At 50.4% G+C, this 18,813-nt stretch overlaps 1 protein-coding gene across 1 annotated transcript in view; it reads right to left on the bottom strand.

Moving 5' to 3' along the window:
* Positions 1–1,195: 1,195 nt before the first annotated feature.
* Nup210 (nucleoporin 210) overlaps positions 1,196–18,813 on the bottom strand; it is a 94,386-nt gene continuing 76,768 nt past the window's right edge. Inside the window, exons 29-40 of the mRNA XM_075983490.1 lie at positions 18,459–18,550; positions 16,302–16,476; positions 14,902–15,077; positions 12,984–13,204; positions 11,531–11,667; positions 8,954–9,077; positions 7,717–7,863; positions 6,421–6,671; positions 5,367–5,583; positions 3,984–4,079; positions 3,822–3,905; positions 1,196–2,647 (exon numbers count right to left, since the gene is read on the bottom strand). Coding sequence (XP_075839605.1) covers positions 2,550–2,647; positions 3,822–3,905; positions 3,984–4,079; positions 5,367–5,583; positions 6,421–6,671; positions 7,717–7,863; positions 8,954–9,077; positions 11,531–11,667; positions 12,984–13,204; positions 14,902–15,077; positions 16,302–16,476; positions 18,459–18,550 — 1,818 coding nt within the window. The 3' untranslated portion in view covers positions 1,196–2,549. The remainder of the gene's footprint in view (positions 2,648–3,821; positions 3,906–3,983; positions 4,080–5,366; positions 5,584–6,420; positions 6,672–7,716; positions 7,864–8,953; positions 9,078–11,530; positions 11,668–12,983; positions 13,205–14,901; positions 15,078–16,301; positions 16,477–18,458; positions 18,551–18,813) is intronic.

Here is an 18,813-nt window from a genome sequence, read left to right as displayed (position 1 = left end):
GCAGACAAAGAGCAAGACTTGAGAGGGTTAATGCTCAAACTTAAGAATTCTAGAGAAAAACACCTTTCTGCGATTCTGTGTTCTTGGTGCTAAAAGCATCTTCTGGCACCTTCAGGCAGTGAGAGTTGCTCAGCAGAGAACCCAGTCAAGCTGTGTGTGTCCCTCTGGTTTGTCAGCATGCCCAGTCAGGTTTACTATCACAAAGATCTGGTTGTGTTCCCCCAATGTGCTTTGAAAAGCTGCTGGCCCCTGGGGAGAAGGAGCTTAACTTAATGGTCAGCTCTTATCAGGTGCCCAGCACTTCTGGCGGTAGAGAGAAGAAACTCAGTACCCTCAGGAACAAAGGTGACTGGAAGACATTGCAATCTTTCCATTCTGTCTGGGAAGAGTCAGTGGTCAGCTTCCTGATAGCTAGAGGCCCTCAAGATATGATCATTCCACTGTTCTCAGCCATAGGTCAGGAGTGGCTCAGACCTTAGCCACGGAGATGGTCAAACTGCCTGCTGGGCCCTGAAAAGACTGTCTTCGATCCTTAGGAGACAGGAGTTTCTTTCTATTCTTCTGGACACTGCCATGTCTGGATATGATGTGCTGCTTGGATCTGGGCGTCATCTTGTGTTTCAGAGAGGTCTTATCTAAGCGCGACACCAACATCATGTGTGTTGCACCAGGCAGGCACATGTACAGTAAGTACAGTATCTACTTAGCATTTGATACTGCTGACCACATTCTAAATCTCACGTACAGTGTCCTGGGGAGCTATGAGAACGGCCATTACTCACTCCCATAGAAGAATGTGGCAGGGTATAGTACCTGGCTAGGACTGGGGAGAAGAGCAGTCAGGGCAGCAGAGAGCTGGTCCTTTGGAGAGGGAGGCAGTGGTGGTAAAGGTCTTGGGAAAACAGCCCTGGGTGGGCAGGATGGGGAAAGGCTATTTTAAGGCTCAAAGTCAGAAATTTCCGATGACGATGAAGGAAGGAAGAAGATGGTAGAGTGGCTGATTCCTAAGAGGACGGCAGGATGGGGATGGAAGGGGGCTATGCTGTCCTGCAGATAAGGTCCTGCTGCTGCCTCTGTCTCTGGGGTAGGAAGGGAGGGCCCATAGCCAGAAAGGAAGGAAGAGCACTATTAGAAATTGGTCACCAGTCATAGTAGACACTCAGGCAGAGTCAGCACCCCAGGAACTACCAGACCCTTAAGAAACTACACAGAACTTTATTAAACAAACGCAGGGAAGGCTCCATGATAGCTCCAGTGGGAGACTGAGTGGCAGGCTGGGCACAAATCCTCTGTCCCCAGCTCCAGAAAAGGAAGCAAGGGATCGCACATGGCCTTCAAAGGCCAACTGAACTCGTGGTGATGTGGTGCCCATATCCATCCATGTGGAGGCCAAGTCTCCGGCTCTCTGACAGTGCCACAGCAGCTGGACCTGAGCAGAGCGGCCATGTCCCTGAGTTTAGACATGAGCAGGAATTGTTTTCCCATGGTATCCTCTTCTGTCCCCGGAAAAGAAGGGGAGGAGGGCGAGTGGGTGATGGCTCAGATCTGCTGAGGTACTGTATTGGGTGTCTTCCATGACAGGAGAACAGGTCACACTGGGTCTGTGCTGCACAATTTACAGCAGCTTCTCAGAACAAGCCCACAGAGCAGAAGACCCTGCCAGCGGCTGCAGGCCACAGCTGAAGATGCACTGGCTATTCCCAAGTCCCCCAGGGAGAACCAGAGTACTCCAACATGCCAGGGACCAGAGCTCTCTTGCCGTGAATCGAGACCGAAGCCCTCAGGTCTGAAGTGAGGGCCACTCTGCTGAAGCTCAGCGATTCTCACAGTTAAAAAGGCTCAGATAGAACATGGCTCCGGGCACAGTCCAGGGGACACCCACACCTGCTTTCCCCCGTATTTCCTAGCAGCGGTAGGACAAGGAGAATGCTAGGTTTTCATGAAGCAAAAAACCCTAAACAAACAAAACAACCCACATACACAAAAGGGCTGCCACATGTGTGTATGAACATGTCTGCCTGCTTGTGTGTGCGTGTGTGTGCGTGTGCGTGTGCGTGTGTGTGTGCGTGTGTGTGTGCGTGTGTGTATGTGAGTGACAGCGGATAAGCGCTTGCCTAGCAGGCATGAGACCGTGGGTTCCATGCCCAGCACCATACAAACCCAAGGAGTAATGAGAATACCCTTTCCCTGAGATTGCTATAGTGACATCATCTATAGACAATGTAGAAACAGCTTCCAGTTACTCAAAGCCAAGTGCAGAGAGTAAGCAAGCTCCCATGAGCAGGACAAATGCTGGACTAAGCAGCACCCCAAATCCTGCAAGCCACATGGGAAGGAGGGAGCCAGGAAGCCCCAGCTCTCAAGACTGGGAAGGAGATTTAAAAGCAAACAAAGTAAAAACCCTTATGTGATTCAGGCAGTGGCTCAGCACAGCCAGGGCAGTGAGGATGGCCCAGGGCCCAGTGTGAACATGACGGTCACACTTTCATTCCATTTCTTCCATTGTGGTGTCAGTTTAGCTGTGCAGCAACAACAGTCTGGAATACTGGCTAGTGAGAGGCATAGGCTGGGCTCCAGAGCCCCGAGGGAGAACTGGCTTTGCGACCAGGAGGCGATGTGTTGAAAGCGGCAGGCGATGAGGCAAGATCTAGGGAGAAAAGGGGAAGTGAGCATGGACGAGTAAGAGCCAATATACCCCACCACACTCGTTGGACAAAATAAAGACTTAAGTACTTGCAGCATGCCAGGGGCTTGTACTTGGGATAGCTGACCCCTGGGACAGTAGAGAGAAACTGACAGGGGCAGGGGAGACATGGAAACGATATTGCTCAACCTGAGTTGAGAAGACTGTTACCCAGCAGTCTTCTGTTTCCTCATTCCCACTTGAGGAAGTCTGACTCCATGTGGAATCTATGTGCTCGAGTGGGCCAATCCTGTGGGGGCTGTGGATGAATTTTACAGGGGTGCGTGGGGTTTTTGAAAGTGGGTAAAAATGATTCTTGAAACCAAGACTCCTTATATTTACTCAGCCTGGAGCATGACCCTGCCTTCCTGAGCTCAGGGTCTGGATGGATCTCAGGACGCAGTGTTACCTCTCCAAGAGGATTGGAGGACCAGACTCTTGGGCACAATGCTGTAGTAACAAGGACCTGGAGGCAAGGGGAGGGTCCTTGGGGGACGGTACGAAGACCCCACAGTGACTCCAAGGAATACTGGGAGAAAGGGTCAGAAAGGGTGAGAGATTGCAGCAGAACAGCTGTGTGACAAACCAGAGTCATGAGGACAGCCACCACCCAGCATGCTGGGACACTCAGGAGTGCTGTCTTAAAGACCAAGGCAGCAGAAAGAGGCTCTGATTCTGGGGCATGTTGGAGATTTTGTCTCCCAAGGTCAGTGCTCCTGGCCATAAAATTGTCCCCTGTCCAAAACCCTGCAACACTGAGTGAGCAGACACAGGCATCAGACTACAAAATGGGAATCAGGAGACAAAGGGCTTTGGGTACAGCTGCATGAGTAGGACACTGCACAGCTCCAGAAGACTCGGAGAGAGGCGCCCCAGGAGCTGCACAGGGTGACCAAGACCTTAGGCCACCGGAATCAAAGACTACTGAAAGGGGTGGGGTTAAGCCTTCTGAGTCAGGACTAGTATCTGAGTCCATGCGACACCCTCTTCCCCTGCCCCATCTGTCGCTGGGTCTAGTCACCCCTTGTGCTCTGACAGGCTGCTGAGACAGGGTTCAGTGCCTGGGTCCCACCCTTACCCCAGGAGGTGACTCTTTTGTGGAGGCTCTCCAGGCTGTGCCTGTGGCCGGAGTACTCACAGTGGGGGCTGTGCTGAGGGCTGGCACGGGGCGTGAGAGCCATGGGTGAAGCAAGTTCCCGGGGTGCACACACTGTGTGGTAAGCTGCAAGAGCACAGGCTGGTGAGACTAGGCAGGGTGAGAGGGTGTGGGGTGCAAACAGGGATACGTGGTTGGTCTTACCTATGATGGTGACCGCTGTCCCTGCCAGCAGGGCAAAGAAGGTGAAGAACATGACTTGGTAGGAGTCCAGGAAGTGTGATAGGATGCTGGCTCCATCTGCATCAGGGGAAAGACAGACATGAGAACACCCAGGCCATACTGGGTCCCACTAAGTTCCATTGCTACTTAGATGTATGCATGGTCCATGCCGCACTGCCTGGGATGCAGGGGGCAAGCCTGTGTTAGATATGAGGGTGAGGTGTCCAGACAAAGGCAGCATCTTATTTTGTTCCTTGGGCCATCTGTCCAAACTAGGCTTCCTTCCAGGAAATGTTCTTAGATACCCACTTGGCACATTAGGTTTTAGTGTCTTTTCTGCCAGGGAGGCAGCTAGGCTGCCCAAAGCAAGAAGATCAGTTCTGGAAAATGTCCTGTGGGTTTAGACCATGAGGTACTGTTGGGCCAGAAGCTACAGGATAGGAACCCCTGACTCCTTGCCAAGAGCCCCAGCGTGGGAGTAGGCGGCACTTCTGCCCCAAAGCCACCTACCTCTGTGGAGTGGCCTGGGTCCCAGGTTCCTGACACCTGTCAGTGTTACACTCTACTTGTCCCCAAGTACGCTCAGGTGGAGACCACCCTGACACCAGACTACAGGGTCCTCCCCTGGATATTGGCCCCTTTGATCTATATACCCTGTCCCAAAAGGTAGAGAGCTCTGCCCTCTACATGCCCGCAGGTGGCCAAAGTGCAGGATCTAAACCTCAATGACTATGGGATAAGTCTTGTACTCATCTGGGTAAGAAATGAGTAGTTCCTGGCATCAGGAGGACCCTGAGCTAAGTGCCATCCTCACGCTGGACTTCTTGGGGACAGTCAGGAAAGAGTCCCAGTGGTGAATAACATTAATTCTACATAGGTCAACACATGTCTGGGAGTGAGATTCTAATCTGCGCCAATTAAGAAGTGATATCTGAAAGATAGCCTGCAGCAGTTGAGGACATTGGTTAATGGTTGTCTGAGGGAAATGGCATCGTAAACAGAGGAAACAGAGATGCCAATGGCTCAGGTGGGGGGTCTTGTGTTCCAGAAACAGGCAGGAGGCTGCTAGCATTAGCAGGCAGCACATGGGAAGCGAGTCACAAATAAACAGGAGAGACCAAATGGATCTCAGGGACCACGGGGGAGATGATGCCATGGTAGGATGTTGAGCAAGCACCTTGCTGAGGACTGGGGATACGGGAGGTAAGGTGTGGTGTCTCTGACAGCAGAAGACTGCCACTCTGAGAGACATTCTGTGTTTGACTCCTCCAACGTTCGCCCTACAGGTGCCCACCAACACCCAAGGCCTCTGGCCTGTTTCTCCTTGCCCAGGTCTGGGTCAGTTATGTCTCAGCCATGACTCACAGGGACCAGGGCCACGACGATCCATCACAAAGGCCACAGTGACTGGAATGGTGATGGCCTGGTTAGTGGCAGGGCTGGAGAAGGTCAGGGCAGTGGACAGAGGGCCCTGGCTGCCAGCCGTGGGATCCGAGACACCAACAGTGTACGTGATGAAGCTGGGCAGCCCAAACGACTTTTCTTTCACGAAGGCTAGTACGGCTGGGGATCCGGATTTCACCTGGGAAGAAGGCAGTGTTGAGACTGGACCACAGGTGGGACTGCAGGTGCCCAGCTCATCTCTGGACATGCCCTTCTAACCACACATGTGAGACTTCGCTCCCAGGACCAGTTGGGCTCTGATACCTGGAAGCATGACCCACATTTGGGGTTTGGTAAGGAGGACATGATCAATATTACTGAATTCTAGTTAAGCATAAAAATGCTACACCAACCCAAAGTAGCACCTAACACCAATCTGCCATGAAGCAGCATCCGCAGTCCATCAGATTATATACAATTGCTATATACACAGCAACTATACACTTCTCCCTCATCTCTTGTGAGTAGTTAGCCATGGTAAGCCGAGCGAAGAAGGAAACGGGGCCCCTAAACTCCTCCATCTACACATCAGAGCTCTTCCTGTGGCGGGGCATTCTGGACTGAAGCCCGAGACCAGTCATGCATCAGCCTGAAGGAGGATGATGATGATGATGATGAAGCAGCAGCAAGAGCAGCAAGGCGCAGAGAGAAGAGGCCCATTCCCACATGGAGCAGGGTATCTACCCCCTGTTGGGATAAGCTCCCATGCTTACTGTAGACCAGGCTGGCCTCGAATGCACAAAGATCCACCTGCCTCTGTCTCCCGAGTGCTGGGATTAAAGGTGTGCACCACCACCACCACCTGGCTCTAACCCCAACTTCTAACCTGACCCTAACACCAACATCTACCCTCCAATTACAACCTAAAACAATAACCCTAATCCCTAGTTTTAAGCCTAAAGTCTAGCCCTAACTAAATCATAACCCTAATCTCAGCCTCTGGCTTCCCTGACTGGAAGCCCCCACAGCCGCTTACCTCCAAGTTCTCCAGAATCTCCACAGCACCAAAGACCTTGACCTCAGAGCTGGTGTAGTGGTTGCTCAAAAGGATTTCTGCCTGGTTGGCATAGAGCCCTGGACTGAAGGGAACCTCAGCTCCCACCTTCTCTAGAGCAGTGCGGCTGCTGGGGATGGAGGCAGTGACCGCCAGTGACGTCTTCTTCATGTTCAAGTGCTTCAGTTGCTTATCTGTCAGCCTGTGCATAGTAACCGAGCAGAGGTACTGGCCTGTGGAGAGAAGACGTGTTCCCCTCCTGTGTGCACAGACTCCCTGCTCTCTGATTGGGAAACTCCTCGGCATACTTGGGAGTCAGCTGAGAAGTCACCTCCTCCAGGAGGCCTTCTAGGAATGCCCCTTCAGAGATGCTGGGCCAGCCGGGTCACCTGCTCTGTGAACAACAGTCCTCTCACTCTCTCAGAATCCTCTGTTCACGAGGTTTCCATCTGAATAGTACTCTTGGGGCAGGGATCATTATGGGGCCAGCTGTGCAGCTCAAGCCCCAGCCAGCCTGGCTCAGAAGGAAGGCAAATAATGGAAAACAGACACATGATCCAACCCTGGGCTATGGGTCAAGAGAGAGCTGACTCCAAGTGTAGCAGGAGGCCTTGTGGACATTGGCTGTCTGGGTTCTGTCCTGTCCTTAGTACCTGGCCCAGGGCAGATAAGCCAGGTGAAAAAAGCAGGGCCTTGGGCAGCTGGGCAACCTGGAATCTGGACACCTGAGCTGTACTCCATCAATGGCAGCAACTATAGACTGCTAACCCCCGAGCTCAGTAAGGGCCTTCCCTGTGCTAGACGCTGCGTGAGACAGAGTGTGCCCTTGGGATACATTTGCACTCTCTCGGCCAGCAGTGGGCTCACGCAGACAGTGCTGGTCGTCAGCCCAACCCCTCTAGTGTCCTGAGCTGTGAAGCTGTTCCATTTCAGCATGCTCGAATACAGCCATGACTATCACCTCTCACCTCTATGTAGGCAGTGGGGGCAGGGCAAGGCACTGTCATCCTCAGTCTAAAGAGGGGAGTTTAGAAGGGCCAGTCTCTATCCAAAACTGAGTGGTGGGATTAAGGAAAATGGTTCCAGCCTGGGTTTGATGCTGAGCTCTGCCAAAGGCTACTCCCTCTTGGAGCAGCAAAAGAGTATGGTATCAGTCTGCCTTAGGCTGGACTCCCAGCAACCTCTGCCTGTCTGGACATATGGCATCATGAAGCACACTTATGACCAACCCTAGACATCCAGCAGACTCATTGCATTTTCAGTTCTTTGCAAATGTACCCAGGGTAGCATCAAATCCTGGCTCCACGGTGAAGACATCATGTGCAGGGAAATCAAAGACATCTTGCTTGAATTGGAGCTGACAACTGATGAGGGACTCTGGGTGTAAGGCTTCGATGACTTCTCGCTGGGCAGGGGAGCACTCTCCTAAAGGTACAGTGTTGGGGGCAATGATCAGGTGAGAAGGGCTTGACCAAGCACATGGCCACCACACACATAACAACCTAAAATGAAAAACAGATCCTATGGAGGTTGGGCAGGCATGAACGGGACCAGTCCCATATTATTCCCATGCAGTGGGGGGAGCTCAGGAGACCACAAGCTTGATGAACATAACATGCCTTTTATTAAAGCTAAGGATCCCGATCAACAGGCTGGGCTACTCTGAATGCCAGGGCCACTTCAGGGAAAATTCCAGCATGGGTACTGACAGGCAACTTGCTGCCGTGTGGCCCTGTCACAGTCAGCAAGGAGAAATGGCCATGCCAATTGTTTCTGAACACTGAGAGGGCAGAGGCGCTCCATAAACACACGCTGCACATAATTTTGGCAACAGCAAAGTATTTTCCCACTTGTACTAAAGGAGGAAAACAGCATTTCCATGAAGTCATGAGTGTGCCCCATTAATCACAATGAGAATGGTAGAACTTAATTCATCTGTTAAGTGGTTAAAAAAAAATCTGTATCGATGTATTTGTTTCTGGCACTTGCTGTCCAGGGCTGTCATAGGCAAGAGTGAGATGGAATGTTCTATGCATGACTTGGGAGAGGTAATTATAAAATAAAACCAGCCACGAGTCTGCGATGTCATTAGTTTCCACCACCAGCGACGGGTGAACTGCGGCTTGCTCTGCCTCATGCCCTAAGGCTGCAATCACAGCTCTGACTCAGCGCAGGCAGTGTCTTGGAGCTGAGCTCTTAAGGAAGGCGTCTTTACCACTTCAGCTCATGGAGCCTCGAATCTCTTAAAAGCTGCAAGGAGTGGATGAGCTGGGGCTAAATAGTCTCTCTCTGGAGTTAGGGGTGAGTCTGAGTAAGAAAAGTAAAGTTTGGGTTGTGGCTCAGTATTATAGCATGTGTCTGTATGTGGTGTGTTAAGGCCTTTGGTTCAATTCCCAACAGCATGAAACAATAAAAAACCCAAACAGATGAAGCCACCCAAAGGGCACAGATGCTACTCCCCACTCTCCAAACCTGGCAAGGAAAGCCCAAACACCAGAGCCCACTTGTTCTATACCAAGCAGGTTAGAGCTCTTGTCTCCCACGCTGACAGTCACTCTGGAGGCTGTGGCTTCCTGGATACTGGTCTGAGCAGAGTGGAGGCGACGGGCCACAATCTTCTGAGGGGTGCTGACCACTATCTAGGGAAATGAGGCAGATGTGCTAATTGTATGCTGGCCTGTGCTGGGTATTTTTCATGACCTCACCTGCAGCTCAGATCCCCTCTGCAGACCTACCTCCATGGGATATCCTTCTATCTCCCTCTGCAAGGCCTGAAGGCCCACCCACACCCCTCTGCAGCTAGAAAGCTGGCCACCCTTTCTGGGTGGGGGCAAGTATATTGGGAACTCTTCTTGTGGGCCTTTCCTACAGCATAGGAAAGGGATGGTAGCAGGGAAGGAGGCCTCCCTTAGGTTGCAGCTCACAGCTCCGCTGTATACAGGCCTTGGTCCCCTCTGACCTTAACGGCACTTCCAGCTGTCACTGTACTGTCTCCTCCCAGGAATCACTGCTGCCTAAGGGACCAACACAGCTAAGTACCCACTACTGCCCTCCCTGGCCCTGTCTCCCACTTCTGGAAATCTCCTCTCTTCTCTCTTCCTCCTGGCCACGCTGGGTCCTTCTCACTTTCTCCTCCTCTGTCTGGCCTACTCCTGTCACACCCATACTCAGGCGTCTCCCAATGTAACATCCCTGTGCTAGACAACCACCCCAGCTGACCCACTCACCAGCTCAGACACCCATCTCAAACCTTCCAGGACCCACTTACTATTGTCTTCCAGCACCCTCCCCTACTTCTGCTCCCTTCTAACAGTAAAGAACCATTATCTACCAGGTTACTGGTGATAAACCCAAGAGAGTTACTCCAAGCCCTCCTCCATACCACCCCATCCAACCCATCATCTGAACATCCTGCAGCAACTCCACCACTTTGTTTCTTTGATCTGTATCATTCTGATCTAAAACCAAAGTTCTATGTAATATGAAGTAAGCTACCACTCTACCCACCTCCATAGGAACAGCAGCAACTAACATGGGTGAGACACTAAGTGCCATTTGATTTGCCCCCTCCCCATGTTAGTTTGTTATGCTAAATCACAGTATGGTCTCCATCCCTTGGACACAGGGGGAACTTGTCCAGTGGCTGATCTTGGATTTGAACATAGACAGACAGTGTTACTTGTGTGTCTAGGTTGTCCTAAAACTCCATAGGCTGCTACAGTTTCAGCCTGTCAAGAAAATGACATTGCAGGCATATGCTCAGCTGAGACCACTCTTAAAACTACTGCATCCAGCTTCCCAGCCTCTTGAGCATTTCCTGATCTGCCCATAAAGCCAAACCTTAAGTCCCTCCCACATGTACCCTACGATCCAGCTCACCCCAGGCTCTGTTCTCAAACCCTATATACCTTGGAGCCTGCTGGCCCCTCTCCTGACCATTCTTAGAGGCCTCTCTTGGGAAGCAGAGCTTTATTAATCAGAGTGCTTCTATCTGCAGCCACTGGCCTGAACCGCAGCAGCACTAAATATGCAAACTATTAGGTTAAACTGCTGTATTCGACAAAGCACACGCTGGCTCTAAAAATGAGACAGGTTTGGAACTCAGCCAGACTAGGCTCATTGATTCATTCTCAGCTGGAAAGAAAGGTTTTCTTTGCTTTCATAAAGACTCAAAGGTGACTTGCTGGGGGAAGTTTAACTTTGCTGGTGACACCAAATCACTGGAGTGCTCATCCCATGGCCTGACCTTCCTTCAGGGAAATGCCCACCCCTATGGCTGCATGGCTACACTGGCTGCCAGACAAGCGTGGGTGTTGGTGGGTGAGTAGGAGCAATTGATCAGATCTCTCTCCTCGTGCTGGTTTGGACATGAGAGGAATGTTTGGGATGAACAGGGGACTGGTTCCCATCTCACACTTAGTGGGTGGTTGATTCTCCTAGATCTTGACAGCTGCAGACAGCTCTGGCAGGAGGCCTGGTTATTTGTTTCTTTAAGAAAAGGGAATCAGAGGTACAGCCAGCCTTTGTACCTGCTGCTTTGGCAGTTTGGATTTCAGTTGCATTCAACCAACAGAAGATCAAAAATATTTAGGGGAAAAAGTGCATTTGTACTGAGCAGGGACAGGCATCTACTAAACAACAAGCTAACAACCACTCACATGACGCAGCATCGGTTATTTTTAAGTCATCAGAGTGATTTCACGCATTTGGGAAGTGGCAAACACCTGGAACACAGGCACTTGGGAGATTCAGCTCAAGGCCAGCCTGGGCTACACAGTAAGACCCTATCTCAAAACAGACACACAAACAAAAGACCACAAAACAAAACAAAATAAAATAGACAGGAGGTGCGGAGGTCCTATGTCTTTTTGTAAAGAGACCTGATCATGAGCAGATTCTGGCACCAAGGGGCACAATACTGTGATGTGGTGGGGGTACAATGATGGCCAGGATGGTCATCCTCCTGCCTCAGCCTCCCAAGTGCTAGGATTGCAAACATGTGTCTCCAAGCCTAATTACAGACACACAGCGAGGCTCTCACTGCCTCCAACAATGTCGGCCACAATTGCCTCTGCCTGCCCTCAAGTCCTACCTCCTTGAAGGTCTTCAGATGTCCAGCAATCTCATAGTAAACAGTTACAGACCCTGCATCTCGGGCCACAGCCACGCCAGTCTTGGGGTCAATGTAGAGGATGTTATTGGCTGAGGAGCTCCAGGTCCCTGAAATACCTGGGAGAATAAGCCCAGATACCATTCATCTTGTTCATATTTGGACACCATAGACCAAACCCACCTCCTCCGACCCCTCTGCTTGTGAGGGTCTCCATCCTCATAGAGGAATCCACACAGGCTACCTCTGAAGTGGTCCTCCCACCTTCATAGCTCTGGCCTCCTGCAGCTCTCGCTTTGCACCTGTTCTCAGGGGGCACTGACTCCCCCTGCCCATACCTTCCCATCTGGAATCTGTTTTTTACATGAAGCTTTCCCAATTCCCTGTCTTGGGATGGGCTGGGTGCTATGTCTCTGGGTCCTGGCACCCTTCAATATTACCAGAAACAGAGAGTAGACCTCACTGCTGGTGTGTTGATAAAGTGAAATATAAGCTGGAGAGATGGCTCAGTGGTTAAGAGTGCTTACTGCTCTTGCAGAGGACCAAGGTTCAGTATCCAGCAGCAGGCAAAACACTCATATACATAAAATAAAAATTAATAAACCTAAATAATCATAATAATAATACCAGCCCAAACAAAATGAATATTCACAAAATTGATACCTGTATAAAATAAGTCAAATTTACTATGTAAATGTTTGATTTAGTAATAGTATGCTAACATATTTTAAATGCATCTTTAGAAAAGTAGATCCTAGGTACTGTGTCACACAGCACTTTGTATCCAAGAAACAGCAAAGATTCAACAACCTCATTCTATCTACAGCAGTTATTTTTCCTCCCTCCCTCCCTCCCTCCCTCCCTCCCTCCCTCCCTCCTTTTTGAGACAAGGTTTCACTGTAGCCTATGTTAACCCAGGCTGGGATCACAGGTATGAGCCACCACACCCAGCTACTATTTAATATCCTTTGGAAGTGAATTAATGAGACTAAAGAAAGGAAACCAGCCAGGAGAAAAGCAAGTGTCCTTGCATGAATTCCATGGGTATGGGGACTCATTTTCTGCTCAGGTGTCCCAGAGCCATGCTGTTTGTACACATCACTAGCCACTCAGTAAGCATGACTTGTGGAGGCAACTGAGTAACAGTATACATACAGGACACGTCCACAACAGTAAAAGCTTCTACTGGGCAGTGCTATTCCAGGACAGGGGCTGGCAGACTTTGCTGCAAACTATCAGACAGTAAACTGGAATACTATCTCCACTGCTACCTGGCCACAAATAAATAGGCATTGCCAAGTGGCAGGTTGAATGTGTCCTTTAGGCAGCATCCTCTGAGCATCCTTTAGGTTCTACCTGCACACCCCCTGTGATGTGGTACCAAGCACTTCCTGGGGTGCCACACCGTAGCATGAACCAGTCACATCCCTCTTACCTCCCAGGCTAATGAGAACACTAGCCAGACAGAGGATGTCACCCACCACCACAGCTCCTGACAGCTCTGGGGTGATGGCCTGTAGGACAGGTAATGGCACGAAGTCGGAGAGGCCCGGGTGTTCTACATCCCATACACGGAGCAGGGTCAAGCCCACACTGACTGTGCGGATGATGCAGGTGTTGTTGGTGGCACCCTTGCCAATCTGCACAAAGTCATCTCTAGGAACAAGGGAAAGGAAGGCTGACACTCAGGTGAGAAGGCAGAGGGAAGTATAGAGAAATAAGCAGCCCTGTCCCCTACCGAGCAACACTGGGCCAACTGAGGTCCTAGATGGGACTCTACTGAAGGGGACACAGACTTGATGCACTCTTCCTTGTCATTCTTGGGACACACCCCACAGCACCCAGTAAGAATCTGCCAGCATTATCAACCCTCACACTTAGAAGGGAAGCAGAGGCCCAAGGAGGAAAGTGACCCATGGAGGACGTGTTAAGGAGGTACAGGCTGCCTTTCACAAGTGGCTGGTTCAAACACTCCTGCACTGTCCGCCTCCTCCTGTGAAGCAGGAACAAGGATGTACATGGCATCTGCTATGGAAATTAAACAAGGCTGGCAGTGGGACAGCACTCCTAACACACCTGCTCAATCCTCATGGTGAAGGATGCCAGAGGTGAGATCGAGGCAGGTAGGAGTGAGTGCCCCTGATGCTGACCCCAAGCAGGTACTCCTGCCATACAAGGCCAGAGTAACTTCTGTGGTATGCCCCACGGCAGTAAGACCTGGGTTCTACCTCCCCCAGGGCAGACAGACAGATGGTACTACATGCAGAGTCCCATAGTCATCCAGAGGCACTCATGACCACTCTTTCATTGATGGGATGAGGTGGGAGAGCCTCACAGAGATGAGCTACATGGTCAGATTCAGGACCCACAAAGATCAAAGCCAGGTTTGCAAACAGTTTTCCTGCTCAGGCTCCTGCCATGCATACCCCTTATACTTGTCCTTCAGGATTCTTAGCTAAACAAGTGTTTTCAGGCCCATGGGAAGCCCAAGTTGGAATAGTAACCAACACCTGGATAGCTCAAAAAGTTCCACCCTCAGCCAAAGTGTCCCCGTTGAACCTCTGTAATGCCCCAGGGCAGTGACCATCAAACTTTAAAACCATGGAGTTCTGAGCCCTGTGGAAATATATCTCTAACAATCCCAGAGGATGCTGATGCCAGACTAGGGACCACACTCTGAGAGTCACTGCTAGCCAGTAGACTCAGACATTGGGCAGGCCACATTGAAGCCTGGGTCCTCTTGACACCCTCTCCATCCTCACAGCAGGACTGGGGCTGCAGCAAGGATTAGAAAGAGCCAGCCTAAGAAAATCAAGCTTGGAGCTGGGTAAATATGGTATTCAAACCTCACTTCCTAGCTATGTAACTCACGGTAAATGGCTTGATCTCACTGGGCATCTACAACAGGGCTAGGAGAGGAACCAGAAAGATATGGCAGCTGGCCTATGGGCAGGTAGTCAGTGACAATGGCTTCTTAATCATGTGCCCATGCAGTGTGGGGCATGCACCTTGTTCTCCATCCATTAAGGACAGGACCAGGCTGCAGCTGCTCATATTTCCTTGCACTTCCCTTCCCAAAACACTCTCAGCTCAGCCCTCAGGAGGTGTGCTCTGCTTCCTGCCCATTAGGTACCATCCTCACCTAACAGTTCAAAGGCCTGGGACGCTATTTCCCCTCACTCCCTCTGCCTCTTGATTGGACCTGCTGCTTCCAGGCCTGTGTAGTGCAGTATGCCAACCCTTTAACCATCTTCCCATGGCGTCTGCCTTTTTTCACCACCTATCTGGACCTAATCTGAAATCCAGACACGACCAAGACCAGCCTCCCTGTGAGAAATGAGGAAATGCCCTACCTGTTAGTGGCAAAATTGAGGACTGAATTGTGAGCGTGGAAGATGTCTCCAGAGTTGTCATGGAAGTGGACAGTGAAGGTCACAGTCATTCCCAAAGGCAGAGCCACCAGCGCCTCCTTATGCTGAGTATGCAGGACTGGGCTCATGGAGATCCTCAGGTATGAAACAGGAGACACCTGGAGAACATCATGCAGGTATAGTGATACCTGCCTGAGTGGGTCCCTATCTCAGAGACACTTAAGAGGTTGGTTAACTTCAGGGTGTGGAGAAGAGAGACCTTTCTTCTTAGAGTCCCCACCTAGTGACACAGTTTTCATTACACAACTTCTAAAAGACCCAGGTGAGCCAGGATCCATAGGTCATGGGTCATATGGCAAGAACTACCACCCTCTGGGCTGTGACTATAAAGTCAGAATCATGGGAGAAGCTGGCTCTCAGAGCATTTTAAGTAGAAGTAATGCCCACTGGATGGAGAGGGGGTGTCACTTGCCTATAGGAGTCTCTACAGCCATCTCTGAACCACGTGCCCATAAAAGGCAGGTAAGCATTTATCCTGACTCCAGACAAGGATCCCTTACCTAGCCAAAGTCCAAAGCCCACTAGGCAGGTTAACTGTTGTAGGGACAAGATATGAAGAACAACCTAGTACTTTCTGTCACTCAAAAAGTAGGTAGGTGGCATCTGCCAGGCCCACTAAACAAAACAAGCTACAGCCCAGGTCGAATCAAAGCATCCGATGACTGAGTGCACTTTGTCTTCTAGGACTCAGAAGGTGGTGGCAATGAGACAGGGATGCCCAAGGAGTAGGTCTCTGTCCCTGGTAGGTACAGAATGTCAGTGGAAGTCCTTGGGCATAGCGAACACAGTTCAGAGCTACTGTGTAGCCTTGAGGGAGTCACCCAGAGTCAGTTTCCCTGCAGCAAAATGAGCTACTATGTCCTCAGAGTTGATGCAATTATTTGCATGGCTGGTAATGAGCATACTTCATGCCAGAAAGAGCTAAGTATGCTCAGATACTGCACTGATCTGGGCAGTGGCTCAGTAGTAAACGTGGGAATAATGTCAGTGCAATGGGAGAACAACAGCGCCTTCACCAAGACTGCAACTCTGTGATTTTGAGCTATCTGTGGACTTCACAGGGCCTCAGTTTCCCCTTCTATGAAATAAGCTAGATGGAAAGATATAATCAATAACTCTCCAGAAAATTTGGCTCCAATGGCTCACAGTTCTAGCCAGGGCCTCTGCCTGCAAGTGGTTCTTGAAAATATTCCTGGGCAGAATTCCTCAGCTGTAGGGTGAATCACTTTTACACCCGAGAGAGAGAGGGGGAGACGGGGGTAGAGGGGTGTCACCTCTGACCTACTGCTCTTTTACCTAGACAGGGTGAAAGGTGATCCTACCTTTACAGCAACAGTGACAGTCTGGTTGGTGCCGAAAGGTTCCTGTGCAATCACTTCGAGGGTAGATACCCCAATTCCAGGGCCAGACACCAGGAACCCCTTCTCATCAATGTGTACAACAGAAGTCTTCTCAGGTCCATCAAGGACTCGATAGCTCAGAATGGCTGCACCATCCCTTTGGGGAGCAAGATGATCTGTTTTTACAATGCACGGAGGGACCAGAGCATAGGCAGGGGTCCAGTGCATTATCTCGAGATTTCACACCTGTGACTCCAGCCGCTTCCGACCTTGGTATCAAGGCTCATCAGTACCTCATGCTGCTGCTGCTATGCAGCCTATCAGTCACCCAACAGACGCTAACATGGAAATCTCACAACTTTGAGAACAGCACATATCCAAGGGTGAAGCACAGGATGGGAAACATGACACCAGTTTCATCAAACACACTATGTAAAAAAGACCATGTCTGTGGAAAATCATTTTCTTTTACTGAAATGAGGCAGCATGTAGCAAGAAATCTAGCACTAGAGAAATTCCCAGGAACCCACAAGGATGACCCCAGCCAAGGCCCTAAGCAATGGAGGAGAGGGTGCCTGAACTGGCCTTGTCCTGTAGTCAGACTGATGACAATCTTAAATGGCACCATAGAACCTTCATCCAGCAACTGATGGAAACAGGAGGTTGAGACCCGCAGAGGAGCACTGGGCTGAGCTCCCAAAGTCCAGTTGAAGAGTGGGAGGAGTGAGAATATGAGCAAAGAGGTCAAGACCATGATGGTAACACCCATTGAAACAGCTTACCTGAGCTAATGGGAGCTCCAGCTGGATAGGGAATGGACCAGCATAGGTCCAAACTAGACCTTCTGAATTTGGGTGACAGCTGTACGGTTGGGGCAGATGCTAGGCCACTGGCAGCGGGACAAGGATTTATCCCTAGTGCTTGTACTGGCTTTTTGGAACCCATTCTCTTTGGATGGATACCTTGCTCAGCCTAGATATAGTAGGGAGGACCTTGGTCCTTCCTCAAAACAATGTGCCTTACCCTCTCTGAGGAGAGGATGGGGGGTGGGGTGGCAGGGAGAAAGTGGAGGGAATGGGAGGAGGGAAGGGAGTAGGAACTGAGACTGGAATATAAAAAGAAAGAAATGAGGAAGCCTGGAGTGGAGGACTGTGGGAGGGCGTTGAATTGTATGGACCAAGGGCTAGCCTCTATTTGTGAGAACTGCTAAGGAAGGGTTCACAGCACTTCCTGTGCTTCTTAACATGATATTCAAAGAGAGACCTTCAGCCACTACTGCAAGTTCCTCACCTATGCTAGCACTACTGAACCACTCTAATGAATTTAAGCAAATGTTACAGCCTCTGACTGAACTTCTACCAGCTCCCTCCTTGTAATCAGAAGAAGTCTTATTCATCCTTGAAGATGCCCCTAGGTCAGGCATCTCCTCCATGGATGACACTCCTCCCCTAAATCTCCAGAGAAGTCCTTTTCTGGGATCCACCTTCTCACAACTTCCTCACCAACCTGCTGTCTCTGTGGTCACAGAGCTTAGCATAGCATCTCCTCCTGGGCTATTTCTGGCTGAATTAGCCCTGAGTGCTTCATGTGGCCCAGAGTCCCCCACTCACCAAGTGCCACTCAAGTCTCAGTCATGTTAGGAAAGGCTTCCTTGGTGAACCCAAGGAGGAGCCATTTTTGCAGTCAGCTTTTAAATCAACACCTCACCAGCACTGGCATGTGCTCACACTGCCTGGAGACTCTGTGAAAGTGTAGCTTTTCCTTCAGCAGGGCTGAGGTGGAGCCCAAGCTTTGCCCGTCATCTTGTTCCCCAGTGCCACTGCTATTGTTAATTCATGGGCTTTGCTTTGAGCAGCAAGTCTTGAAAACACAGGGGCATTTGAAAAATTTAACACTTCTAAGTTGGTGCTTTTGTCCCTTTTAAAGACTGAGCTCAGCAGTGCTCATGAGTTTTGGCTACAGGGAACAGAAGAGGGATCCAGAGGAGCCACGAAGGAGCAGAAGTCGTCCACCGGAAGGGAAGGGAAACACAGAAGCTGCCCGGGTTGGAGCACATCACCCAGGGCACCTGACATCTTTGTAGGATGGGACGAGAGTGCAGCTTCTGTCCTCACAGAAAACAGGAGCCGAGCCACATACCTGTTCGTCTGCAGCTTTATAAGCGAGTTGGGCGACATCAGTATTTGTTCTGCTTCTATTTCAGGGTTCAGCAGCCGCAGTTTTTCAAATACCTAGAGAAGAACGATTTGTATTTCCTACCGCAACCAGACTCACATCCAGTCTAAGCATCTGCTCTTTCTCAGTGAAGACTGAGGAAAGACAGGAGTTGCCCTTAGCACCTCCCAGGAGGTCTGGGATGTGAAAGGGAGGGCTGGCCTTTAGGGATGGCAATGTCAGACCAAATCTGAACCCATCACTCAGATGCTCTGAAAATTTCTCCATATTGTCTATTAGTACCTCAGTCCTTTTGCTTAGGCTGCTTTGCCTGGCTCAA

This window comes from Microtus pennsylvanicus, chromosome 8 (genome assembly GCF_037038515.1).
Source record: "Microtus pennsylvanicus isolate mMicPen1 chromosome 8, mMicPen1.hap1, whole genome shotgun sequence".
NCBI classification, from domain to species: domain Eukaryota; kingdom Metazoa; phylum Chordata; class Mammalia; order Rodentia; family Cricetidae; genus Microtus; species Microtus pennsylvanicus.
This window is presented reverse-complemented; position numbering and strand designations above follow the sequence as displayed.